Source organism: Narcine bancroftii, chromosome 3 (assembly GCF_036971445.1).
Source record: "Narcine bancroftii isolate sNarBan1 chromosome 3, sNarBan1.hap1, whole genome shotgun sequence".
NCBI lineage: Eukaryota > Metazoa > Chordata > Chondrichthyes > Torpediniformes > Narcinidae > Narcine > Narcine bancroftii.
This window is the reverse complement of record NC_091471.1, coordinates 5,032,181-5,059,750: the sequence shown is the minus strand read 5'-3', so window position 1 is coordinate 5,059,750 and position 27,570 is coordinate 5,032,181. Positions and strand designations below refer to the sequence as shown.

The 27,570-nt window shown below is 48.3% G+C and overlaps 1 protein-coding gene across 12 annotated transcripts in view; it reads right to left on the bottom strand.

Annotated features, from left to right (window-relative positions):
* dysf (dysferlin, limb girdle muscular dystrophy 2B (autosomal recessive)) overlaps positions 1–27,570 on the bottom strand; it is a 444,465-nt gene that overhangs the window by 146,629 nt on the left and 270,266 nt on the right. For all 12 annotated transcript variants that reach the window (XM_069923420.1, XM_069923428.1, XM_069923419.1 and 9 more), the window contains 8 exons: positions 26,478–26,584; positions 22,111–22,306; positions 20,212–20,367; positions 19,146–19,277; positions 10,909–11,075; positions 7,423–7,537; positions 6,538–6,643; positions 3,204–3,346 (listed from right to left, as the gene is read on the bottom strand). In XM_069923420.1, the coding sequence (XP_069779521.1) occupies positions 3,204–3,346; positions 6,538–6,643; positions 7,423–7,537; positions 10,909–11,075; positions 19,146–19,277; positions 20,212–20,367; positions 22,111–22,306; positions 26,478–26,584 (1,122 nt within the window). The remainder of the gene's footprint in view (positions 1–3,203; positions 3,347–6,537; positions 6,644–7,422; positions 7,538–10,908; positions 11,076–19,145; positions 19,278–20,211; positions 20,368–22,110; positions 22,307–26,477; positions 26,585–27,570) is intronic.

Sequence of the window (27,570 nt, the reverse complement as noted above, 5' to 3'; positions counted from 1 at the left end):
GGAACAGGGTATTTGGCCCACAAGAGAGAGCAGAGTAGGCAGGATTCTGCTCTCAATGCACTGGACATACCACACAGAGCAGACCATTCGGCTCATCAAGGGGAGAGCAGTGCAGTCAGGATAGTACCCCTCTCACACAGGGCGATGCAGCACAGAACAAACTGTTCGGCCCGCAAGGGACAGGAGAGCCAGTCAGGACAGTGCCCTTCCCCACACCAGGTGGTACAGCATGAAACAGGTCATTCAGCCCACAGGGGAGAGCAGAGCAGTCAGGACACCGTTCCCCACACACACATTCCAAAAGGTACAAGGGTTGTAGGTTAATTGGGTTTAATTGGGTGGGTTGGGCTCACAGGCTGAAAGGATGTGTTACCGTGCTGTATGTCTAAATTTAAAAAAAATATTTCAAGTAAATATCGACAGAACGCAGAGTTGGGCAGAAAAGTGGCGGATGGAGTTCAATCTGGATAAGTGTGAGGTGATGCATTTTTGAAGGACAAACCAGAAGGCTGAGTACAGGGTTAATGGTCGGTTACTTAAGAGTGGATGGACAGAGGGTCCTTGGGGTCCATATCCATGCAGCCCTCAAAGTCGCCGCACAGGTTGATAGGTTAAGAAGGTCTATGGGATGCTGGGCTTCATTAATAGGGGGACTGAGTTCAGGAGTCGAGAGGTCATGTTGCAACTCTATAAATCTCTGGTGAGACCCCACTTAGAGTATTGTGTTCATTTCTGTTCATCTCATTACAGGAAGGATGTGGAAGCTGTGGAGAGGGGGCAGAGGAGATTTACCAGGATGTTGGCTGGATTGGGGAAACAATGAGGCAAGGTTAGCAGAGCTGGGACTTCTCTATTTGGAGTGTAGAAGGATGAAAGGAGACTTGATAGAGGTCTATAAGATTATGAGAGGCAGAGATAGGTGACATTAGCGAATACCAGAGAACAACTGTTTAAGGTGAGGGCATGAAAGTTTAGGGGAGATATCAGGGGTGTGTTTTTTTTTTTTTTTTTTTCCCCACAGAGAGTGGTGGGTGCCTGGAATGCATGGCCAGGGGTGGTGGTGGAGAATAGGTACATTCAAAAGACAGGCACAAGGATGCAGGAAAAATAGAGGGTTATGTATGGGTGTGAGGTCGGGAAGAGTTAGATGGTTGAGTAAGTTTGTATGTGTCAACACAACATCATGGGCTGAAGGACCTGTACTGTACTGTAACGTTCAATGTTCTATTTAACAAATCCTTGCCAGTTTTAGTTTTTTTTTTAAAAAAGTCATTCCATCTCAGAAACCAAACTTCCACATGACACCAGTCAGTGTACAGATATCCCACTGAGAGAGGGGGACTGAGAGACAATGGTCAGTGTAGAGATATCCCACTGAGAGAGGGGGACTGAGAGACACCGGTCAGTGTACAGATATCCCACTGAGAGAGGGGGACTGAGAGACATCAGTCAGTGTACAGATATCCCACTGAGAGAGGGGGACTGAGAGACACCGGTCAGAGCACCAATATCTTCCCAAAGTGTGACTGCAGTTCTCGTTGCTTTTTTCTGCAAGATAACAGATGAATTCAGAAGTTCCGGTGTGTTGAGATTTGGAGCAGCAGGAAGCAGAGGGGCATAATGGACCACACCAGAGGTCTGAGAGAGGTGTGTGCTGGATGGTAAAAGCAGGGCAAGGATTGTGCTGGAGAGGGAGTGATGGTTGTGTGGGAGAAATGGAGCTGCTGAGCCAGCTGTGAAGGCTCAGTCTGGGACAGGTTTTTCAAAGGCTGGCCCTGGGATTGGCTGGCTGCTCTAGGCATTGATCTTCAGTCCTCATAACTTCTAATCCTTTGGTGACATGTTTTACTGAGAGTTTGTTGACTTTGGTGAATGAACAGATTTGATGGTTGAAATGTATTCGATTGGAACGGTCACACAGATTGCACATAAATGTGAAGTTTATTCCAAACTCAGGTCTCCACAGAGTCATTTGATGGGTCCATGGGCCTATGCTGACCCCCGGTGGTTGGTGCCGGGCTTGCAGAACACTCCCCCCCACCTCATCAAGGAGAGAGAAAGTAAATGACGAAAGTCCGCAGACACCGTGGTTGAAGGAAGAAACCTGGAGAAACTCAGCTTGTCAAACTGTGCCCTTTGTGTAAAAATTCATCACCGATGTTTCGGGCTTGAGCCCTTCATCAAAGTTTGAGAGAACATCAGCAGGTGTCCGGACAACCAGCTGAGTTTCTCCAACATTTTATGTTTTTACCATGGAGAATGGGATTTCTGTGTGAATACAATATGAGGACCTCAAAAATATATTTGTTTAAACATTGCAGCCAATATGTGCTCTGAAAGATCCCATAAAGCAGCGATGCAAAGCATTTTGATCTTCTGGTCGTTCATCTACCCTCAGACATTCATGAACTTGAGTTATTCAGAGCCAGACCATTCCGGCACCATCTGGCACTTCTATGTTTCAGGGAGAGCTTGACTGGATGGGCTAACAGTGTCACAGAGAGGAACATGTGAAGGGAAAGAGTTTTAAGGGAGATGTCTGGGCCCAAAGCTGGTGGCGCCTGTGTTTGACAGTGGCCTCAAGGGGTTGCAGGGGAGCAGCAGACTGAGGCAAGGGGAACACCCCCTACCCTGAGAAGAAGATGCAGAGGAGATGACGGTGATCACAGCAGCAGACCAGTGAGGGGCTCAAGGCTGAGAGACCCACATGGGCTGGAGACTGGCTCACAGGAACAAGGTATCGGAGCCGGGATTCGAGAGGGAGAAGCTCCACAGTGCTTGGATTTGGGGACATGAGGAAAACCATGATGGAAAGAGCCCACCCCAGCTCCCTCCCTCCACCCCACTCCTTCCACTCTCCAAACCCATCCTCTCCCCCTCCCTCCACCCCTCCTCTCCCCTCCCTCTGCCCCTTCTCTCAAACTCTCTTCATCCTCCCTCCAAACCCCTCCTCTCCCCTTCCCTCCACCCCTCCTCTCCCCCTCCCCCTGCCCCTCCTCTCAACCTCTCCTTATCCTCTCTCCAACTCCCTCCAGCTTCCTCCCTCCAACCCCCCATCTCCCTCCCCACCTCACTCCCTCCAACCCCCTCCTCCCTAGCTCTCTCCTTCCAACCCCCTCCTCTCCCCCTCTCATTTCCACCCTCCAACCCCTCGCCCTCTCCAGCTCCCTCCCTCTGACCCCCTCCTGCCCCACCGCACCTACCTTGCTTAGCGCATCCATCTGTTTGGGGTCCCTCCTCCTCATCCGTACCCATCGCCGCCTCCTGTTGGTGTGGTACATCTTCTCGGCCGGGGACCAGTTCTTCACCCTCCGCTCTGTCGGGATGGTGAATCCGTACTCCCAGCCTGTGAGCAGGGATGGCAGGAACAGTCACAGCCTCGCCAGGGTCCTGCCTCTCTGGTCCCTTCCCCCCCCCCACTACAGATACAGCCTGACATGCAGAGGTTCCCCATCGCCCCCTAATTTAATTTCAGAAATACAACATCTGCAGAACATCATTTCTGGAGCCATAATAATCTCATGGGATAAAGGGACTATTCTCATTCGCACCTCAAGTTAAACAGCAGGGAAAGAGGCCCTTCAGCCCATCTTAACCTGGAACATAGAAATTTAATTTTAAATGTATCAGGCCCTTCCGGCCCATGAGCCCATGCCATCCAATTACACCCAATTCACCTACAATTCCCAGTACATTTCAAACAGTGGGATGAAACTGGATCCCCCGGGGAAAACCTAGGCAGACATGGGGAGTACGTACAAACTCCTTAAAGATAGCATGGGACTCGAACCCTGGTCTCTGGAACTGAAATAACATTGCGCTAACTGCCTCGCTAACTATGCCGACCCAATACAGCACAGTGCAGGCCCTTCAGCCCACAGTGTTGTTCTAACCCAATAACCAACACTAACAATTGCCTCGAATTTCCCCACTGCATTTTTCTCAGCCCCATGTACCTGTTCAATAGTCTCTTAAGCAATCCTATTGTACCAGCCTCCATAACACATTCCATGCACCCACCGTTCTCTGTTTGAAAAACTCACCTCTTACATTCCCCCCTCCACCTCGACTCACTCCCGAGCAGCATTAAAACTACGCCCCCTCCCTCAGGTTAGCCATTTCAACCCTGGGGAAAGGCCTCTGGCAGCCCACACGACCAGAGAGTGGTGAACTCGGCATCATGGGCTCCAGTCTTCACTCCATCGAGGACATCTACAGGAGGCGGTGTCGCAAGAAAGCAGCCATGATCCTCAAAGACCCCCACCACCCAGGCAAGACTCTCTTCACTCTGCTACCGTCAGGGAATAGGAGCCTGAAGACGAGTGCTCGGCGGCATGAGGACAGCTTCTTCCCCACTGCCATCAGACAATGAATGGGCACTGAACTACAAATACGACCCCCTCTGCCATCAGATTCCTGAATAGACAATGAGCCACAGACACAACCTCACTTTTTTACTCTTCTTTCGTGCCATTTAATTAATTTTAATCATATATTTGGAAATGTAATTTTTGAGCCTGTAATGCACAATAACGCTGCCACAAATAATGAATCTCACGACACATGTTCATGACGGTAGGTCCTGATAGCGGAGTCGAGGGGAGAAGGCAGGAACGGGCCATGATCACAGTGAATGGCGGTGCTGGCTCGAAGGGCTGTATGGCCCACTCTCTTCTACTGCCTCATTACAGGAAGGATGTGGAAGCTGTGGAGGGGGTGCAGAGATTCACCAGGATGTCACCTGGGTTGGGAAACGAGTCTTAATGAGGCAAGGTGAACAGAACTGGGACTTTTCTCTTTGGAGCGTAGAAGGATAAGAGGAGACTTGATAGAGGTCGAGAGGATTCTGAGAGGCATAGATAGGGTGGACGGTCAGCACCTGTTTCCCAGGGCAGGATCAGCAAACAGCAGAGGACGTGTGCAAAGTGAAGGGAGAGAAGTTTAGGGGAGACGTCAGGGAGAAGTGTCTTACATAGAGTTGTGGGGGCCTGGAATGCCTTGCCAGAGATGGTGGTGGAGACTGGAACATTAGGGGCATTTATCAGCCTCTTAGACAGGTGCATGGATGGAAGAAAAATAGAAGGTTATGAGGTAGGGAGGGTCTAGATTTTTTATTTGGTAAGTAGTATAAGTCAACACAACATTGTGGGCTGAAGGGCCTGTACTGAGCTGAAATGTTCTATATTCTATGATTCTGATTGATCTTGTACACGAATATATCATGGTCCATGCTGACCAAACTTGCTCAAGATGGTATGTCCTCAAAGGGACAAGGGAAGAAGACAGGAACGGGCCATAATCACGGTGAACTGGCCTGCGTTTTGCCCATGTCCCTCTAAATTATCCCGACCCCAGCACCCGTCTAAATGTCTTTGGATGTGGCTACTTCCCTTGCCTCTGGCACCTCCTCTGGCAGCTCATTCCACATGCACCGCACGCACACACACACCCACCCACCCACACAACCACCCACCCACTCACCCACTCACCCACTCACCCACGCACCCCCTGCACCCCCCCACACACACCCACACACACACGCACATACACCAACCCACTCACACCACACAAACACACACCCACCCATACACGCAACCACCCATCCACACACAAACACACACCCACACATACATTCACACTCACACAAACACACACCCACCCACACACGCACCCTGCACCCCCCCCCCACACACACACACACACACACACACACACACACACACACACACACACACACACACACACACACACACACACACACACACACACACACACATCCAGAATGGATGTAAAATGCTGGCATTTCATGCCAACACTGGGAAGAGTGGAGAGTTGAGACTCTGGGAGGAGGCCAGATAAACAAATGCCGGCAGCTCAGATGGCACAGACAGAAGGGACTGAAGGGCCTGTTCCGCGCTGTATGATGGTCACTGCAGCAAGTTGGGGACTGGCATGTGAAATGAAGAGAGAGGGTGCAACACTCTCCAACCCTGTCCTCCCTTGATCCCGTCTGCAAACTCAGAGGAGAAGTGGAACAGTGCAGGGCACCAGAAATGGGCAGAACACCCTACCCCCCCCCAGAGTAGGAGAGGCAGAGGAGATGGCCCTATGGGATGATGACTGTGGTGGTGGGCCAGAGAACAGCTTAGCGGTCGGGGGGACTCACAAGCGCTGCAGGAACCAAGATGCGAACCAGGACTCAGAGCTGGGATTCAAGAAGGCTGTGAGGGCAAGAAGGGATCCAAGGAGCCTCGGACGATGGAGGCTTCTTGATCATGTCAGAGGTTTGGATCTGGAACTCGAGTGGCCAATGGATTGAACAGGAGTCTGTGTGGCTGCAGAGGCTACAGGAGGCGAATCCACAGACTCTCAGTTTTCTGAAGGGGCTCTCTTTTGTTTCTCTTTCTCTCGTACTGTAGGGGACGCCAGGCAACACTAATGATGACTCTGTCTTACAATAGGTAGAAGGCAATTACCTGTAATATTACACATTCTGTACTGTTACATGACAACAAAGGAACCTTGAATCCCACGCACCTTGTTCATCAACTGCTCTGTTGAGGTCCGTGGACCATTCTGCATCCTCCCACTTCCAGCCCCCTGGGCACTCAATCTCCTCCTTCGGTGGAACCTTCTCTCCATTCTGCAACAGGAGAGCATTTCAATGACAGCCTTGCCTCGCTCCAAACCCGTCGCCTGGGGTCCACAGAGCGGGTTTGCTTTGCGAGCTGTCCAGGTCGCCATCGTGGACGTAGAATGAACAAGTGAGACCCAGTATGAAGGGGGGGTTGTAGAGTGACGGAGGGAGGTCAGTTGTGATAGAGCAAAGTTTACATCGGATCACTGGGTGTGATGGGGTTCATCCAGGAGTCTGATAACAGTGCGGAAAGGAACGGTCCTTGAACCTGGGCGAAGGTGATGTCACACTCATAGATCTTAATCCTGTTAGGATGAGGGGGGTGAAGAGAGTGCAGTAAAAACACACTGAAATGCTGGAGGAACTCAGGCGGTCTTTTCAGCATCCATAGGAGACAAAGATCTATTGCCGACGTTTCGGGCCTGAGTCCTTCTTCAAGCAATAAGCAAACTTCAAGGCTGAATTCTGTTTCTTCCTTGAGGGGCTCAGGCCCGCAACGTTGACAATAGATCTTTGTCTCCTATGGATGCTGAAAAGACCGGCTGAATCCCACCAGCATTTCAGTGTGCTTTTACTACAATCACCGTGTCTGTAAACTTTTGTGTTTCACTGGGTGAAGAAATTGTGGCCAGGAAGGATTGTTGTCAAGAGGTTCATGGAGGCAGATTGAGCCTGGGTGATGTGTTCAGAGTTGAGGGCACGAGGGTGAAATGTTGGTGAGGGACGTCAGGGTGAGGGGACACTCGAGGTAAAGAGTGGTCGGAGACAGGGCCATTGCCACTCACCACGTCTGTGTAGGTGTCGGACATCTGAATCCACTGCCCGCCTGGCAAGCGCATCTGATTCTCAAACACCTCTTCCACGAAGGTCATGTGACCAGCATCCGCATCATAGAGCAGGCTGTCATTGAGGGCACCAAGAGGTGGGTTAGAGAGCAGGAGGGCAGCCCTTCCTCTGGCCCACCCAGTGAGGGTCAGACCCACCCAGAGAGTCCCAGGTCCATCCAATTACACATAGAGGCACACGCACATACACACATATTGAAACCAATAGACACAGACAGGTAGACAACACACACACACACACTCAGTGATGTTGTAGGATGGGTGTTAATTGGGGTATTTGGGTGGCGTGGGCTCATAGGCTGGAAGGGCCTGTTACTGTGCACCTGTGCTCACCAGTGGACCGAGAGGAATTGCAGAATTGGGGGAGCAGCGGACTGGGACAGGGCAGCAGAAATGGGGAGAACATCCCCCCTTCAGAAGGAGAAGATTGGGAGATGATCCTACTGGATGGTGACCACGGTAGCAGACCAGCGAGGGGCTCAGCGGCTGAGGGAACCACACAGGCTGCGGGTTGGAAACCCGCACGGGCTGCTGGAGTCCAACTCGTGGGAACCAGGTATTGGAGCTGGGAGTCGAGAGAGTGCTGAGGGCAAGAGGGGCTCTCCGAAGGGGCCTCAGGCGCTGAAGACTTCCTGACCGTGTTGGAGGTTTGGATCTGGATCTCACGTGACCGATGGATCGAACAGGAGTCTGAGAGGCTGCAGGAGAACTGGAGGCAAATCCATGGACACTTGGTGACTCTGAAGGGACTCTCTTTTGTTTCTCTTTCTCTCATTTTTAGGGGCAACAGGCTCTATGTTTGCTGAACAGCAGACAGAAGGAAATTATGTGTATATTACATTTTGCGTGTAAATACATGACAATAAAATCTTAAATATACACGACTGTCATTGGTGCGTCCTCTATGCCTGAGTAAAGATGGATCTCTGACAATAAACTCTCAATGATGTTGAACGTTGAACAGGTCATTTTTACACATACAGTTCGGTAACAGCCCTTTCGGCACATGAGCCATGCTGTCCAATTTACACAACCCCCGCACATTTTGAATGGTGGGAGGAAACCGGAGCCCCCAGAGGAACCCACACAGACACGGGAAGAACGTACAAACCCCGGTCCCAGTCGCTGGTGCTGTAAGAGTGTTGCGCTACCCGCTACGCCAACCTTGCTGAGGTTGTGTGTCTTGATGGAAAGAGTGAAATAACGCAGAACAGAGAAAAGAAATCGACAGCACATTCACAGCCCGTTCACCCACTGTGTTTAGCCAACCTTATAGCCGAGCAACTGCCGAGAATTTCTCTATTGCATAACCCTCCACTTAGCTCAGTTCAATGTACTAACAGTTTCTTAAAAGATTCACAATATTCAACATGCCTTTATGAAGGGAAGGTTATACCTCAAGAGCCTAATTGAGGTTTTTGAGGAAATAGCAAAAGAAACTGATGAGGGTAGATGTGGTCTATATGGATTTTAGTCAGCTATTTGACAAGGTCCCCCATGAGGCAGGGATCTATATGGATCCTTGGTTGTGTGGATTCAGAATTTGCTTGCTTGTAAAAAGCAGCGTGCTTTGGAAGATCCACTGCCTGGAGGTCAGTGACTAGTGGAGGGGCCACAGGGACCTGTTCTGGGACCCCTGATCCTTGTGAACTTTATAAATGACCTGGATGAAGAGGTGGACGGATGGGTCAGTACGTCTGTGGATGATACGAAGGATGGAGGTGCCGCGATGAAGCTGAAAGTTGTCGTAGGTTACAAAAGGTTAGACAGGATGCAGAGTTGGGATTTCAGATTTATTGTCAAGGTACATAGATGATATCACACACAAGATTCTTTTGAGGTGGAAAGTTGGCAGGAGTTCAATCCGGATACGCAAGAGGTGATGCATTTTGGAAGGTCAAACTTGAAGGCAGAGGACAGGGTTGTCACAGAGTGCAAGAACAGAGGGACTTAGGGGTCCAAATCCGGACAGCTTCAAAGGCGGCCACGCAGGTTGACAGGGTGGTTCAGAAGGCATATAGTCGGGGGATTGAGCACAGGTAGGTGGGACTAGTGCTTGGTTAAGTGCGGACTAGAAAGGTCGAGATTGCCTGTTTCCGTGCTGTAATTGTTATATGGCTACAAGAGTCATGAGGTGATGTTGCAGTTCAATAAAACACTGGTGAGACCACACTTAGAGTATTGTGTTCAGTTCTGGTCACCTCATTATAGGAAGGATGTGGAAGCTATGGAGAGGGGGCAGAGGAGATTCACCTAGATGTTGCCTGGATTGGGAAATAAGTCTTCTGAGGCAAGGTTAGCAGAGTTGGGACTTTTTTCTCTGGAGCATAGAAAGATGAGAGGAGACTTGATAGTGGTCTACAAGGTTATGAGAGGCAAAGATAGGGTGGACGGCCATCACCTTCTTCCTGGGTGGGAATTGCAAACACCTGTATTGTGCTGGAATGTTCTGTGTAACGTTTTCTGGAAGGAAGGGAAGAGGATGTGAGGAGCGTTTGTCGGCTCTTGGACTGGACTCTCTGGAGTTCAGAAGAATGTGGTGGGGGATTTGATAGAAGCATTTTGAATGTTGAAAGGCCTGGAACTTGTTTCCCATGGTAGGGGAATCTACAACGAGAGGGTACCCCATTTAAAACAGAGATGGGGAGGAATTTCTTTACCCAGATGAACCTCTGGAATTTGCTGCCACGGGCAGCTGTGGAGGCCAGGTCGCTGGGTGTATTTAAGGCAGAGATTGATGGGTATCTGAATAGTCAGGGGATCAAAGGTTATGGGGAGGAGGCCAGGGAGTGGGGCTGAGAGGGAGACAATCAGCTCATGATGGAATGGCGGAACAGACTCAATGGGCTGAATGGCTGACTTCTGCTTCTATATCTTATGATCCTATTGAACCAGCCTCCACCACTGTTGCTGGCACCTGCCCCTCTCTGTGTGAAGAACTTACCTCTGACTTCCCCCCTCTACCTACTCTCAAGCAGCTTATAACTAAGCCCCATTCTGTTAGTTATTTCAGCTCAGGAGAAAAGCCTCTGGCCGTCAATGCTTCTCATAATTTTGTACACCTTTGTCAGCTCACACCTCATCCTCCATCACTCCAAGGAGAAAAGAACAAGTTTGCTCAACCTATCCTCATAAGACATATCCTCCAATCCAGGCAACATCCTGATAAATCTCCTCTGTGCCCTTTCCAAAAGACATGCCCTCCAATCCAGGCAACATCCTAGTAAATCTCCTCTGTGCCCTTTCCATAAGACATCCCCTCCAATCCAGACAACATCCTGGTAAATCTCCTCTGCACCATCTCACTAACATCCACATCCTTCCTGCAAAGAGGTGACGAGAACTGAACACAATACTCTAAGTAGGGTCTAACTCTTGCCTACAGATTCCATTTTCCATGTGAGGACTGGAGTGAGGAAGACTTACGTTTTCTCGGGACTGATGAACCAATCTGCGGACCATGCCCAGCCGGGGGAAGGGCGGAAGGAGTCCTTGGGCAGCTTGATCTTGCCAGTAACATCAGTGTACTTGGGGTAGGTAAGTCCAGTCGTCCCCCAGTTGCCCACAAGGGCCAACTTGGTCTGATTTTCATACTGCACGAGAAAACATAGTTCATCACTTGCTTGTGATCAAAGGAAAAATAAACCACAACTCCCAAAATCCGACAACCTCTGTTCAACACCGGGAAGATGGTGGAATGGTGAGAAGTCAGCAGGACCCAACACACACACACACACACACACACACACACACACACACACACACACACACACACACACACACACACACACACACACACACACACACACACACACACACACACACACACACACACACACACACACACACACACACACACACACACACATCCAGTCTCTCCAATGTAGAGCACCGGAGGCAGCTGATGACCCCTGCAGATTCACCTGACAGAGTTGTTTCACTTGGAAGGACTGCTTGGGGACCCAAACGGTGATAAGGAAGGAGATGTTGGTGGAAGTAGAGCACTTCCTGTGGTCACGGCGATAGGTACCATTGGGCTATAATTAGTGGGAAGGGATGAGTGGGAGAGGGAGTGGACCCTATGGAGGGTGGAGAGGAGAAGGGAGGGGAAAATCACATTAGAGGTGGTGAAGGTTGCAGAGGATAGTATGTTAGATGGGGTGGCTGGTGGGGTGGTGGGTGGGTGCCTTTGAAATGTCTGGGGGCCAGGGCAGGAGTGTGGGAAATAGAGGAGATGCAGGCAAGGGCAGAGAAGATGGTGGTGAAGGGAATGCCATGTTTTTTGAAGAACGAGGGCATCTTGGATGTTCAGGAAAGGAAGACCTCACCTTGGAAGCAGATGCAATGGAGTTGGAGGAATTGAAGTCAGACGCCGGTGTGAGAATGGTGAGGGAAATTAGAATGGTTAGTGACCAGGAATTCCAGTCATTCTTTGCTCTCAGAGGATCAGTGGATTGGGAGAAGTGGGGCTTTGTTCCAATGTGGTGGACTTCTTGATCCATGCAACCAATCAGAAGAACTAGAGCTGCAGCTCTAGCTCGATGACCTCAGGCTGGTTAGGGAAACAGAGGTAGTCATAGACAGGAGTTACAGCCAGGTGGTCACGCCAGGGCCACGGGAGGATGAAAGGTGGGTAACTGTTAGGAGAGGGACAAAAGAACGTAAGGTGCCAGAGACGAGCCCTGTGAATGTAACCCTCAGCAATAAGTACGCCTCTTTGAGCACTGTTGAGGGGGACATCAAGGTTGGGGGGAGTGACAGTGGCTGTGCCTCCGGCACGAGGTCGGCCCCTGTAGCTCAGAAAGGGAGGGAAAGGAAGAGGAGGGCAATTGTGGTAGGAGACTCCATAGTTAAGAGGACGGATAGGGGATTCTGCGGACGCAGCAAGGAGAACCGGATGGTGGTTTGCCTCCCTGGTGCCAGGGTCCGAGATGTTGCTGCTCGTGTCCCAGATATCCTAAAGTGGGAGGGACAGGAGCCAGAGGTCGTGGTACATGTAGGTACCAATGACATAGGGAGAATTAGAGAAGAGGTCCTAAAAAGTGAGTACAGGCAGTTAGGTAGGGAGTTAAAAAGAAGGACCGCAAAGGGGGTAATCTCTGGATTACTCCCTGTGCCACGTGACAGTGTGAATAGAAATAGGATGAGGTGGAGGATTAACACGTGGCTGAAGGGGTGGAGTAAGGGGCAGGGTTTTAAGTTTCTGGATAACTGGGACCTTTTTTGGGGGAGATGTGACCTGTATAGTAAGGACGGGTTACACTTAAATCCCAGGGGGACCAGAATCCTGGCAGAGGTATTTGCTAGGGCTACTCAGGATCCTTTAGACTAGAATGGTTGGGGGGAGGGAACAAAATAGTACAGAGCAGTAAGGAGAAGGTTAGAATGAAAACAATGAAAGTTTGTAGTAAGTATTTGAATATGGATGGGCAGGTGATAGAGAAGGGAAATGCTCTGGAAGAAGACGAAGGGCAATTGTCAGGAAAAGTAAATAATGTTGTTCTTAAAGATGAGGGAAAACAGGGATTAAAAAATGGGAAATCCCTGAAATTCAGATATTTTAATGCCAGGAGTATTGTAAAAAAGGTGGATGAGCTGAAGGTGTGGATTGATACTTGGAAGTATGATGTGGTAGCGATTAGTGAGACATGGTTGCAGGAGGGATGTGATTGGCAACTGAATATCCCTGGGTTTCGTTGTTTTAGGTGTGATAGAGTCGGAGGGGCAAGAGGAGGTGGGGTTGCATTGCTTGTCAGGGAAAATATTACAGCGGTGCCTAGGAAGGATAGATTAGAGGGCACATCCACGGAGGCTATTTGGGTGGAACTGAGGAGTAGGAAAGGAGAGGTTACACTTGTAGGGGTGTATTATAGACCACCCGGAGGGGACCGAGGCCTAGAGGAGCAAATCTGTAGGGAGATAGTAGATATTTGTGATAAGCACAGGGTTGTAATTATGGGAGATTTTAATTTTCCACATATAGATTGGGAAACACATTCTGTGAAAGGAATGGATGGGTTAGAGTTTGTGAAATGTGTGCAAGATAGTTTTTTACAACAATATGTAGAGGTGCCGACCAGAGAAGGAGCAGTGTTAGATCTACTGTTGGCAAATGGGATGGGTCAAGTGACGGAGGTTAGTGTTGGCGAGCACTTCGGGTCCAGTGATCATAATGCCATCAGCTTCAATGTCATTATGGAAAGAGAGAAATCAGGGCCAAGGATTGAGGTTTTTGATTGGGGAAAAGCTAGATTTGAGGAGATGCGAAAGGACTTGCAGGGTGTGCATTGGGACAATTTGTTTTATGGGCAGGATGTAGTAGAGAGATGGAAGTCTTTTAAAGATCAGATTTTGAGAGTGCAAAAGCTTTATGTTCCTGTTAGGTTAAAAGGAGGGGCAAAAGGTTTGAGAGAGCCGTGGTTTTCAAGGAATATTGGAAACTTGGTTCGAAGAAAAAGGGAGGCGTACATTAGATATAAGAAGCATGGAGTTAAGGAGATGTTTGAAAGATACATTGAATGTAAGAGGAATCTTAAGAGAGGAATTAGGAAAGCTAAAAGAAGGTACGAGAAAACTATGGCAAGCAGGGTGAAAACAAATCCAAAAGAGTTCTACAAATATGTTAATGGTAAGAGGAAAGCTAGAGACAAAATTGGTCCCTTAGAAAATCAGAGTGGAAAACTGTGTGTGGAACCTAGAGAAATGGGGGAGATATTGAACAGTTTCTTTTCTTCGGTATTCACTAAGGAGAAGGATATTGGGAGATGTGGGATAAAAAAAGCAAATTGGGTAAATATGGGGAATATAGAGATTACAAAAGGTGTAGTTTTAAGGCTTTTGAAGAATATAAAGGTGAATAAGTCTCCAGGACCAGACGGGATCTTCCCCAGGACATTGAGAGAAGTGAAGGAGGAAATAGCAGAGGCTCTGGCGGTAATTTTTCGAATGTCATTAGATATGGGGATAGTGCCGGAGGATTGGCGCATTGCGCATGTGGTTCCGTTATTTAAAAAGGGTTCAAGGAGGAAGCCTGGCAACTATCGGCCTGTAAGTTGGACGTCTGCGGTAGGTAAATTAATGGAGAAAATTCTTAGAGATAGTACTTATAAACATCTGGATAGACAGGGTCTGATCAGGAGTACTCAACATGGATTTGTGGGAGGAAGGTCATGTTTGACCAATCTGATTGAATTTTTTGAAGAGGTGACTAGGAATGTGGATGAGGGTAGCGCAGTGGATGTTGTCTATATGGACTTCAGTAAGGCCTTCGATAAGGTACCACATGGAAGGTTAGTTAGGAAGGTGCAGTCTTTAGGTATAAATTTTGAGATAGTCAAATGGATTGAACATTGGCTGAAAGGGAGAGGCCAGAGAGTGGTAGTGGATAATTGTCTGTCAGGTTGGAGGCCGGTGACCAGTGGTGTGCCTCAAGGATCTGTATTGGGCCCATTGTTGTTCGTTATATACATTAATGATCTAGATGATGGGGTGGTGAATTGGATTAGTAAATATGCAGACGATACTAAGATAGGTGGAATAGTGGATAATGAAGAAGGTTTTCTAGGATTGCAGAGGGATTTGGGCTGCTTAGAAAAGTGGGCTAAAAAATGGCAGATGGAATTTAATGCTGATAAGTGTGAGGTGCTTCATTTTGGTAAGAAGAATCAGAATAGGACATATGTGGTAAATGGGAGAGCATTGAGGAATACAGAAGAGCAGAAAGATTTAGGAGTGACGGTACATCGTTCCCTGAAGGTAGAAACTCACGTGAATAGGGTGGTGAAGAAGGCTTTTAGTATGCTGGCCTTTATCAATCATTGCATGGAATATAGGAGTTGGGAGGTGATGTTGAGATTGTATAAGACGTTGGTGCGGCCTAATTTGGAGTTCTGTGTGCAGTTCTGGTCGCCTAATTATAGGAAGGATATAAACAGAGTGGAGAGAGTGCAGAGAAGGTTTACCAGAATGTTGCCTGGGTTTAAGCATCTGGAGTATGGGGAGAGATTGGACAGATTGGGTCTTTATTCTTTGGAGCGTAGAAGGTTGAGAGGGGATTTGATAGAAGTATTTAAGATTATGAAAGGGATAGACAGAGTGGATGTGGATAGACTATTTCCGTTAAGAGGAGGAAAGATTAAAACAAGAGGACATGAGTTAAGAATTAAGGGGCAGAGGTTTAGAGGTAACATGAGGGGGAACTTCTTTACTCAGAGAGTGGTAGCTGTGTGGAATGATCTTCCGGGAGAAATAGTGGCGGCGGAGTCAATTGTATTATTTAAGAAAAGGTTGGACAGGTATATGGATGAGAGGAAGATGGAGGGTTATGGGCATTGTGCAGGGAGGTGGGATTAGAAAGGGGTGTTTGGTTCGGTGCGGACTAGAAGGGCCTAATGGCCTGTTTCCGTGCTGTAATTGTTATTATTTATTATTAAGACAAGACCAAACATAGATTGGTTGGACAGATTGAAACATTTATTGAATCTATGGACGAGTAAACTTGATAAAATGGGGCTTAAAAATAAATGGTCTGGGTGATTGCCATTATATAATAATCAACTTGTTCCTTTTACGGTCTCTAACATCACTTTGAAACAATGGGAAAGGAAAGGAATAAAAAACTTATCTGATTGTTTTTTTGAAGGACATTTTTGTTCTTTTGAGGAATTACAAAAGAAATTTGGTATTAGTGGAAATTCTGTATTTGTGTACTATCAGTTAAGATCATTTGTAAAACAAATATGTGGTCGCCAAATGACTTTATTGCCCGAAACTAGTTTTGAGAAATATGTACTTTCAATACCAGAAAAGGGGTATATATCTGATTTGTATTGTATTTTACAAGAAAATGAAAGTAAGAAAGATTGGGATAAAGATAAGTTGAAATGGGAAAAAGATTTAGGTTCTACAATAGCTGAAGAAGCTTGGATGGAAATTTGTCCAAACAGTATTCGGAAATTGATTAATGCTGGATTAGCGATGATTAATTATAATTTTATACATCAATTATATCTAACACCAGAAAAATTTAAAAAATTTGGTCTTAGTAAGTCAGACTGTTGTTTTCGTTGTGACCAGACAGCTAGTACCTTTTTACATACTGTCTGGTCTTGTGACCGATTGCAACAGTTTTGGAAAGGTATTCAAACTATATTTAATAGATTATATAGTATTTGTGTTGTATTAGATCCTGATATATTTTTATTAGGGAATATGCAATCATTAATTGATCTAGGATTAAATGATTATCAGATTTCTTTTATCTATTTAGCTTTAGCAGTGGCCAAGAAATATATAGCGTCTACTTGGAAAGATAGAAATATACTAACTTTGGATAGGTGGTATTTAGAGATGAAGTCTTGTTTAATTATGGAAAGGATATCTTTTTCAATTCAAGATAAGATGTCTTTTTATAAGTTGAAGTGGACTCCATTTGTTAAGTATATGCAATTAAGTTTGATTTAAGTATGTTCCTAGATGTGATATTTTAGATCTGATAAAAAAAATTATTATTTTTATTTGTTATTTTTTTTCTCTGTGTGTGATTTTTTAAATATATAGTATTATACTCTGCATGCCAAACTGCATGAGTTTTTCAAGGTTTGTTGGGACCAAGGAAAACTGCCTCAGGATCTTCGTGATGCCACCATCATCACCCTGTACAAAAACAAAGGCGAGAAATCAGACTGCTCCAACTACAGGGGAATCACGCTGCTCTCCATTGCAGGCAAAATCTTTGCTAGGATTCTACTAAATAGAATAATACCTAGTGTCGCTGAGAATATTCTCCCAGAATCACAGTGCGGCTTTCGGGCAAACAGACGAACTACTGACATGGTCTTTGCCCTCAGACAGCTCCAAGAAAAGTGCAGAGAACTAAACAAAGGACTCTACATCACCTTTGTTGACCTCACCAAAGCCTTCGACACCGTGAGCAGGAAAGGGCTTTGGCAAATACTAGAGCGCATCGGATGTCCCCCAAAGTTCCTCAACATGATTATCCAACTGCACGAAAACCAACAAGGTCGGGTCAGATACAGCAATGAGCTCTCTGAATCCTTCTCCATTAACAATGGCGTGAAGCAAGGCTGTGTTCTCGCACCAACCCTCTTTTCAATCTTCTTCAGCATGATGCTGAACCAAGCCATGAAAGACCCCAACAATGAAGACGCTGTTTACATCCGGTACCGCACGGATGGCAGTCTCTTCAATCTGAGGCGCCTGCAAGCTCACACCAAGACACAAGAGAAACTTGTCCGTGAACTACTCTTTGCAGACGATGCCGCTTTAGTTGCCCATTCAGAGCCAGCTCTTCAGCGCTTGACGTCCTGCTTTGCGGAAACTGCCAAAATGTTTGGCCTGGAAGTCAGCCTGAAGAAAACTGAGGTCCTCCATCAGCCAGCTCCCCACCATGACTACCAGCCCCCCCACATCTCCATCGGGCACACAAAACTCAAAACGGTCAACCAGTTTACCTATCTCGGCTGCACCATTTCATCAGATGCAAGGATCGACAATGAGATAGACAACAGACTCGCCAAGGCAAATAGCGCCTTTGGAAGACTACACAAAAGAGTCTGGAAAAACAACCAACTGAAAAACCTCACAAAGATAAGCGTATACAGAGCCGTTATCATACCCACACTCCTGTTCGGCTCCGAATCATGCGTCCTCTACCGGCATCACCTACGGCTCCTAGAACGCTTCCACCAGCGTTGTCTCCGCTCCATCCTCAACATCCATTGGAGCGCTTTCATCCCTAACGTTGAAGTACTCGAGATGGCAGAGGTCGACAGCATCGAGTCCACGCTGCTGAAGATCCAGCTGCGCTGGGTGGGTCACATCTCCAGAATGGAGGACCATCGCCTTCCCAAGATCGTGTTATATGGTGAGCTCTCCACTGGCCACCGTGACAGAGGTGCACCAAAGAAAAGGTACAAGGACTGCCTAAAGAAATCTCTTGGTGCCTGCCACATTGACCACCGCCAGTGGGCTGATATCGCCTCAAACCGTGCATCTTGGCGCCTCACAGTTTGGCGGGCAGCAACCTCCTTTGAAGAAGACCGCAGAGCCCACCTCACTGACAAAAGGCAAAGGAGGAAAAACCCAACACCCAACCCCAACCAACCAATTTTCCCCTGCAGCCGCTGCAACCGTGTCTGCCTGTCCCGCATCGGACTTGTCAGCCACAAACGAGCCTGCAGCTGACGTGGACTTTTACCCCCCTCCATAAATCTTCGTCCGCGAAGCCAAGCCAAAGAAAGAAGAAGTATTATTAATTTTACTAATTCTTCACTCTTTATTTTGGGGGAGGGGAATGGTGGGTTTTTTTATATATAGATTTTTTTTTTAGTTCTTGTATATGTAGGGGGGGTTAGGTTGAATTAAGTTAGGTTATTAACGTTGTATTGTAATTATATTATTTTATTTTATATATTTTCTTAAATGTAATTTTTCTTTTTATTCCTGTGATAAAATCCTTAAATAAAGTTTAAAAAAAAAGATTGGTTGGACAGTTCACTGAACCCCTGCACTCAGTCTGTGGGTCCATGCTCGAGCTTCTGGTGACCAGCCACTTTAATCCCCCCACCCTTCCGACACGGACATCGGTTATGCTCCTGTCCCTGACTTTTGGCCCAGCGCTCTGCCAGGTCAATGGGACTCACTGTTTCAGCGAAGACGGACAACTTGCCCTCGGTGAACTTGTTGAACTCCTTGTTGTCCACGGCCATTCCAAACCAGATCCTCAAACGGACCTGCGCAGGGATCTTGCTGATTTTTGAGTCGCCTCGAGGGTGCTGGGAGTAAAGTAGAGTCATGGGTTCTCAGGTCAGAATGGAACAGAACTTTCAGTCCAAGGCACTCCCACAGACTCTACTCCCGATGGACAGGCTCCCAATGGACCTGCTGCCCACTGGACTCTCCTCTCACTAGTTGCATCACCCATTGGATGTTCTCCAGTGGGCATGGTTACCCATTAGATATGCCTGCAGTGGGCTCTTCACCCATTGGTTGTGCCTCCAGTGGGTCATCACCTACTGGACGTGCTTCTGATGGGTCATAACCCACTGGACGCAGCTTTCTAGAGCATGCATCCCCCAGTGGAAGTGCTACTCAACAGGCCCGACTCCCTACTGGGCACAAACCCCACCAATCGGAACAAATCACTCCACCAATGGACATGTCCCACTTGACACATTCCCGATATGGCATAGTTGGCATTGCCCCTGGACATCAGCCACTTCTCTAGATCCACAGTCAAGTCACTGAGCAGCAACTTTTCTCCACAACTTTCTTATCTTTCACCCCTTGTTTCCCCTGCATCTCAAAACTTCTAGCCCTCTGGTCCCCCCCCCCCCACAGATAAATTTAGACGTGCAGCATGGTAACAGGCCCTTCCAGCCCACGAGCTGTGCAGCCCAATTACCTACAACCCCCAGCACATTTTCAACAGTGGGAGGAAATCAGAAACCCTGGGGAAAAAAAACCCACGCAGACACGGGGAGAACATGCAAACTCATTACAGAGCATGGGACGTGAACACCGGTCCCAACCGCTGGCACAGTAATGGCGTTATTCTAACTGTGCCTCGAGAATCGCTGTACATTTCCAACTCCCCTTCTTCCTGTTCCCTTGTGAGGTCCATCAAGGCAGTCAGGTTCTGGGCGGTCATTGTTCCACTGAGAATGTGGAATTGAGTGTCCACTACACACACCAACACCAGTCACTCACCTTGAGGTATATGGTCTGAAGGGCTCCGCAGTGTTTGCCGTGACACTGGGGGCTTCGCCTGGAGTAGAGGACCTCATGGGCTGGCATCCGATAGTAGGCTGTACGCCGGTCTCCTTGGAGCATCCAGATGACGATGTCAGGCAGACTGTTCTGTGGCTGTGTGGGAGAGACGCATGTCAGTCTTCTGGGCCAGTGGGACCTTGGTTGGCATCGCTTAGTGGAACCAAATGGCCTGCCTGATGATGTAGGACTCAAACTGATAAGGAGAGTGTCAGGTGTGGGACAGGGTGAAGGGCGAGTGCTTGACAGTCCACCACTGGACTGTCGGCCTATATATCCCAGTTCCTGTCACCATGTTAAACCAAGGAAGTGGGGGCTCTGTGTGAAACATGTTTGATGCCAGGGTGTTTGCGTGTTCAGGAATCAGTGAAGCTCAAGGCCTGAGAGTCAGTAACTCTCAACCAAGTTCAACATAGTCATAGAATATGAGGGAGTTATGCTGTGCTTGGAGCAATTACTATCCATGGTGAAGTAATGCTTGACTGGACATGGAGGGAGCTTCACTCTGTGTCTGACCCCGGGAGTGGGTGATTGGACGGTGTGGAGGGAGCTTCACTCTGTGTCTGACCTTGGGAGTGTGTGATGGGACGGTGTGGAGGGAGCTTCGCTCTGTGTCTGACCCCGGGAGTGTGTGATGGGACGGTGTGGAGGGAACTTCATTCTGTGTCTGACTCCGGGAGTGTGTGATGGGACAGTGCGGAGGGAGCCTCACTCTGTGTCTGACCCCGGGAGTGTGTGATGGGACGGTGTGGAGGGAACTTCACTCTATGTCTGACCCTGGGAGTGGGTGATTGGACGGTGTGGAGGGAACTTCACTCTATGTCCGACCCCGGGAGTGGGTGATGGGATGGTGTGGAGGGAGCTTCACTCTGTGTCTGACCCTGGGAGTGGGTGATTGGACGGTGTGGAGGGAACTTCACTCTGTGTCTGACCCCGGGAGTGTGTGATGGGACAGTGCGGAGGGAGCCTCACTCTGTGTCTGACCCCGGGAGTGTGTGATGGGACAGTGTGGAGGGAACTTCACTCTGTGTCTGACTCCGGGAGTGGGTGATTGGACGGTGTGGAGGGAATTTCACTCTGTGTCTGACTCCGGGAGTGTGTGATGGGACGGTGTGGAGGGAACTTCACTCTATGTCTGACCCTGGGAGTGGGTGATTGGACGGTGTGGAGGGAACTTCACTCTATGTCCGACCCCGGGAGTGTGTGATGGGACGGTGTGGAGGGAACTTCACTCTATGTCTGACCCTGGGAGTGGGTGATTGGACGGTGTGGAGGGAACTTCACTCTGTGTCTGACTCCGGGAGTGTGTGATGGGACAGTGCGGAGGGAGCCTCACTCTGTGTCTGACCCCGGGAGTGTGTGATGGGACGGTGTGGAGGGAGCTTCACTCTGTGTCTGACCCCGGGAGTGTGTGATGGGACAGTGCGGAGGGATCCTCACTCTATGTCTGTCCATGGGAGTGTGTGATGGGACGGTGTGGAGGGAGCTTCACTCTGTGTCTGACCCCGGGAGTGTGTGATGGGACGGTGTGGAGGGAGCTTCACTCTGTGTCTGACCCCGGGAGTGTGTGATGGGACAGTGCGGAGGGAGCCTCACTCTATGTCTGACCATGGGAGTGTGTGATGGGACGGTGTGGAGGGAGCTTCACTCTGTGTCTGACCCCCGGAGTGTGTGATGGTATGGTGCGGAAGGAGCTTCACTCTGTGTCCTACTCTGGGAGTGTGTGATGGACCAGCCCAGGATTACGTGCCATGCTGGCAGGGTTGTTATACTGGGGGTTGATGGGATGGTTGCGGCCGAATTTCAGTCACTCCCGGCAGTGTCTGAGGACGTGCTCACTTCCTCGGCCATGGACCTGAGTCTTTCCAGCCAGTCATCCGCCTGGTCCAGGACTGCTTTCAGCTCCCAGCTTTCCTGGTGTTTGAGGTTCTCCGCCGCATGTCGGATCTGCTGCAGGTTCGTGGTGCGAAAGTTGTGGATGTGATTGTCAAGAGAGGTGGCGGTCGGAATCTCCGAGACCTTTGGCAGAGGTTGGCTGTGGGAAGGACAGGAAAAGATTGCTGGGTCTCATCAACCAGAGCAGCATGGAAACAGGGCACCTGCCTCTGTCTGAGTGTGTCTCCAACCTGCAGTCCACTGACTACTTCTCCGAAGACTGCAAAGCGGCTGAGCCAAAAGCAACAGGGGCACAGAGGAGGTTCACCAGGATGTTGCTGGGACAATAGGGCTTGAATTATGGGGATGTTCCACTCCATCGACGACATCTACAAGAGGCGGTGCCTTAAGAAAGCAGCCTCTATCCTCAAAGACCCCACCACCCAGGCCATGCCCTCTTCACTCTGCTAGCATCGGGGAAAAGGTACAGGAGACGAGCACTCAGTGGCACAAGAACAGCTTCTTCTCCCCGCCATCAGATTCCTGAATGATCAATGAACCAAAGACATTACCTGACATTTCATTCACTATTTTTATTTATTGATGCAAAGTGGTTTATATAAATATTTGCCCTGTGATGCTGCCACAAAACAATGAATTTCGTGACTTGTTCGTGACATTAAATTCTGAGGCAGGTCAGTGGAGCTGAGTCTACAGCTAGATCTCACTGAATGGCAGTGAGGGCTCAACGGGCCTAATGGCCGTGGGTCCCGCTCAGGTTATTCCCTGAGGTGGAGGAGGCTGAGTGAGGAGTCCTATGGAGGTTAATAAAACCTTGAGTGAAGGATCCAAGAGTGGACAATATCGGAATGAGTGGAGAGGGGGAGAGAAGAGGGACCTGAGGGGCAGCAAGGTCACTCAGAGGGTTATACGAAACTGGAATGAGCTGCCGGAGGAAGATACAGAAGTGTTTACAATTACAATGTTCACATGACATTTGGACAAACATTGACCATGTTCAGGGAAACGGGAGTTGTCCAGAAAACCAATTTGGGCAGCATAGATGAGTTGGGCTGAAAGGCCTGTTCTGTGCTGGATTTCTCTTGCACTGGCATCAGTGGTTCCCAGTTTGTTGAGAAATGATTGGACCATTATCATGTGAGCCTGTTCTTCCTTCCAAACCCCCTGCAATCAAAATGTTTGCTTATTTTGCCATGTCAAGACAAATTAATATGAATTTATTAATATGGCAGGGTAACAGGCCCTTCCGGCCCATGAGCCTGTGCCGCCAAAACACACCCATGTGACCAATTAACCTACAACCCCCACCCTGGTACGTCTTAGGAACAAGGGAGGAAACCGGAGCGATCGGAGAAAACCTGGGAAGGACATACAAATTCCTTACAGATGGTGCCGGATTCAAACCCATGTCGCTGGCACTGTAATGGCATCATGCTAACTGTGCAGCCCGTGTTCATGGCTTCAGTAAGAACATCCCTCACCCACGAGGACATTGCCAGGATTTAGGTGGATTTAGCTACAAGGAGAGGCTAGATAGGCGGCCCAGTTAACGAGGTGGTTAGTGGCAGTGCGGTTACAGGCACGGTGAAACGGATTAGAATCCAGCGCTGGCTATAAGGAGCTAGTACGTTCTCCCCATGTCGGCATGGGTTTTCCCCGGGAGCCTCAGTTCACCTCCACCCTTCAAAACCTATGGGGGTTATAGGTAAATTGGATGTAAGGGCTGAAGGGCCCTTTACTGTGCTGTATGTCTAAATTTAAAAGAACATAACTTTAAAAAATTGTCTCCCTGGAGTGTTAGAGTCTGAGGGTGACCTTACACAGGTTTATAAGGTGGATGGTGTCAGTCCTTTTCCAAGGGGAACCAGTCTGAAACTAGGGCGGGTGAGAGGAGAGAGGGAATTAAAAGGGAGTGGAGGGGAAACTTCTTCACAGACAAAATGGGAACGTGTCTAATTGGGGAAAGAGTAATTACGATGGAATGAGGCAGGAACTAACAAGAGCAAATTGGAATGAAGTGTTCAAAAGGTGAAAACTCAGAACTAGCGTGGAGGAAGTTTAGGGACCACTTGTGCTGGGTTCAGGAAAGGTTTGTCCCAATGGCACAGGGAAAAGATGGTAGGAAAAGGGAACTGTGGCTGACGAAACAGGTCAGGTAACTGAAGCATACATTAGATATCGGAAGCAGGGAACAGGAAGGGCTCAAGAGAAGTATATGGATGCCAGGAAGGAGCTTAAGAAACAACTTAGGAGAGCTGGAAGGGGGCATGAGAAGGCCTTGGCACAGAGGATTAACGAGAACCCCAAGACATTCTATGCGTATGTGAAGAACAGAAGGATAATGAGAATGAAGGAGGGGCCGTTAAGGGATAAAGGAGGCAACAAGTGCCTGGAGGAGGAGGAGGAGGTTGAGGAGGGGGGTTCTAAATGAATACTTTGCTTCAGTATTCACAAGAGAAAAGGACCTTGATGAGGGTGAGGACGAAAATGAACAGGCCTGTGTGATGGACGATGATGAGATTAAGGAAAATAGATAAGTCCCCAGGGCTGGATGTGATATACCCCAGGTTGCTGTGGGAAGTGATAGCTGGGGCAGCTGTGATCTTTGAGTCCTCTTTGGCTGCAGGGGAGGTGCCGGAGGATGGAAAATGGCAAATGTGGACCCTTTGTTTCAAAAAGGGAAGAGGCGGAATTCTGGGAACTATAGTGAAAACTATTGGAGAGGTTTCTTAAGGGTAGGATCTATGGTCATTTGGAGAAGTACCATCTACTCGAGGATAGTCAGCGTGACTTTGTGAAGGAAAGGTCATGTCTCATGACCTAATTGAGTTTTTTTTGAGGAGGTAACAAAAGAAATTGATGAGCGTAGGGCAGTAGTTGTTGTCTACATGGATTTTAGTAAGACATTTGACAAGGTTCCCAATGAAAGACTCGTTCAGAATGTCATGAGTCAAGGGATCTATGAAGCCTTGGCTGTGTCGATAAAAAATTGACGTAGGAAGAAAGCAGAGAGTAGTAGTGGAAGGAAAGTATTCTGCCTGGAGGTTGGTGACTAGTGGAGGGACTGCAGGGATCTGTTCTGGGATCCCTGCTTTATGTGATTTTTATAAATAACCTGGATGAAGAGGCAGAAGGGTGGGTCAGTAAGTTTGCAGATGATACAAAGGTTGGAGGAGTTGTGCACGGAACTGAAGGTTGTCGTAGGTTACAAGAGGATATAGACAGGATGGAGAGTTGGGTGGAAAAGTGGCAGATGGAGTTCAATCTGGATAAGTGTGAAATGATGCATTTTGGAAGAACAATCCAGAAGGTACAAACCTTGGGGTTCAAATCTATACATCCCTCAAGGTCATCGCACAGGTTGATAGGATAGTTAAAAAGGTTTATGGGATGCTGGGATTCATTTATAGGGGGATTGACCAGGAGTCAATAAGTCATTTTACACTCTACAAATCTCTGGTGAGACCACACTTAGAATATTGTGTTCAGTTCTGGTCACCTCATTACAGGAAGGATGTGGAAGCTATGGAGAGGGTGCAGAGGAGATTCACCAGGATGTTGCCTGGATTGGAAAATAAGTCTTATTAGGCAAGGTTAGCAGAGCTGGGACTTTTCTCTTTGGAGTGTAGAAGGATGAGAGGAGACTTGATGGAGGTCTACAAGAATATGAGAGGCATAGATAGAGTGGACGGCCAGCACCTGTTTCCCAGGGCAAGATCAGCAAACACCGGAGGATGTGTACAAAGTGAAGGGAGGGAAGTTTAGGGGAGAGATCAGAGGAAAGTTTTTTTACATAGAGAGTTGTGGGTGCCTGGAATGCATTGCCAGAGATGGTGGTGGAGGCTGGAACATTAGGGGCATTTAAGAGACTCTTGGATAGGCACATGGATGGAAGTAAAATAGAGGGTTACGGGGTAGGGAGGGTTTAGTACTTTTTTAAGGAATATATGCATCGGCAGAACATCGAGGACCAAAGGGCTTGTACTGTGCTGTAGTGTTCTATGTTCGATGTATTTAGAAATACAGCATGGTAACAGGCCCTTCCAGCTCATGGGTCCATGCCAGCCAATTTACACCCCATTAACCTACACCAGCACATTTCAAAAGGTGGGAGGAAACCGGAGCCCCCGGCGAAAACCCACACAGACACAGGGAGAACTCCTTGCAGACAGCACAGGATTTGAACCCCCGATCCCAATCGCTAACTGCTATACCAACCGTGCCGCCCCTTGTACCTATCCACGTATTTCATAAATGTCTCTATATGGCTCAGTCCTGGCCTATTAGTCTCATGAACCCCTGTGGATTACCTGCAGTCAGCGATGACGTTGTCAATCAGCTGCGCCATGCAAGCCTCCACGTCACTCTCGGAACTTTTTGCCTTGACGGCAAGGTGGAGCAGGTCAAGGCAGGATTCCTGGAAATGAATACAGGGTCATAGGCGTTACATGAGATTGGGCTACGCAAGGGAATGGCAGTGGGGATTGATCAGCGTACAGGCCTCGTCAGCCTCAGGGGGCACCGCGTGAGATCTGCCTGGGTTTCACTGTGCCAGAGTTCCTGCAACACCACACCGGTGTGAAGGAGAGGACAATCGTTTGATCTTTGCAATTGTTCCCACTCTCCATTTCCTCTTCAGCTCATTCCAGTTACGTGCCTCCCTCTGGGTGAAAGACTAGCCCCTTGGGTCCATCTTAAGTCTCTCATCTTACACATATGCCGTCTCGTTCTGGAATCTTCTTTCCTGAGAAAACGGAAGATTCACTTTAACTTCAGGATAGAAGATAAAGTGAGTCTTCCCTTTGTCCATCCCATCCCTCCATGTTTTATTAAACTCCACAACAGCCATTCTCAACCTTTCTTTCCATAATGCCCCCGCCCCTCCCCACCACCTGTACTCTGGTCAAAGCTTATGGGCCCCCTTTCCTGTAAAGCAGACAAGTATTGGTTTCTACCATGGAATTAGAGAACATTACAGCACAGAAACAGGCCCTTCAGACCATCTCATCTGTGCTGAACTATTTTTCTGCCTAGTCCCACTGACCTGCACCCCAGTCCATATCCCTCCATAACCCTCCCATCGATAAAATCTATATCAACGATCTGGATGATAATGTGGTCAATTGGATCAGCAAGTTTGTAGATGACACTAAGATTGGAGACGTTGTGGACAGTGAGGAAGGTTTTCAAAGATTGGATCATTTGGAAAAATGGGCTGAAAAATAGCAGATGGAATTTAATGCAGACAAGCGTGAATTGTTGCATTTTGGAAGGATAAACCAAGAAAGGACCATACATGGTGAATGGTCAGACACTGAGGGGTGCAGGAGAACAGAGGGATCTGGAAATACAGATACATAATTCCCTGAAAGTGGTGTCACAGGTGGACAGGGTTGTGAACAA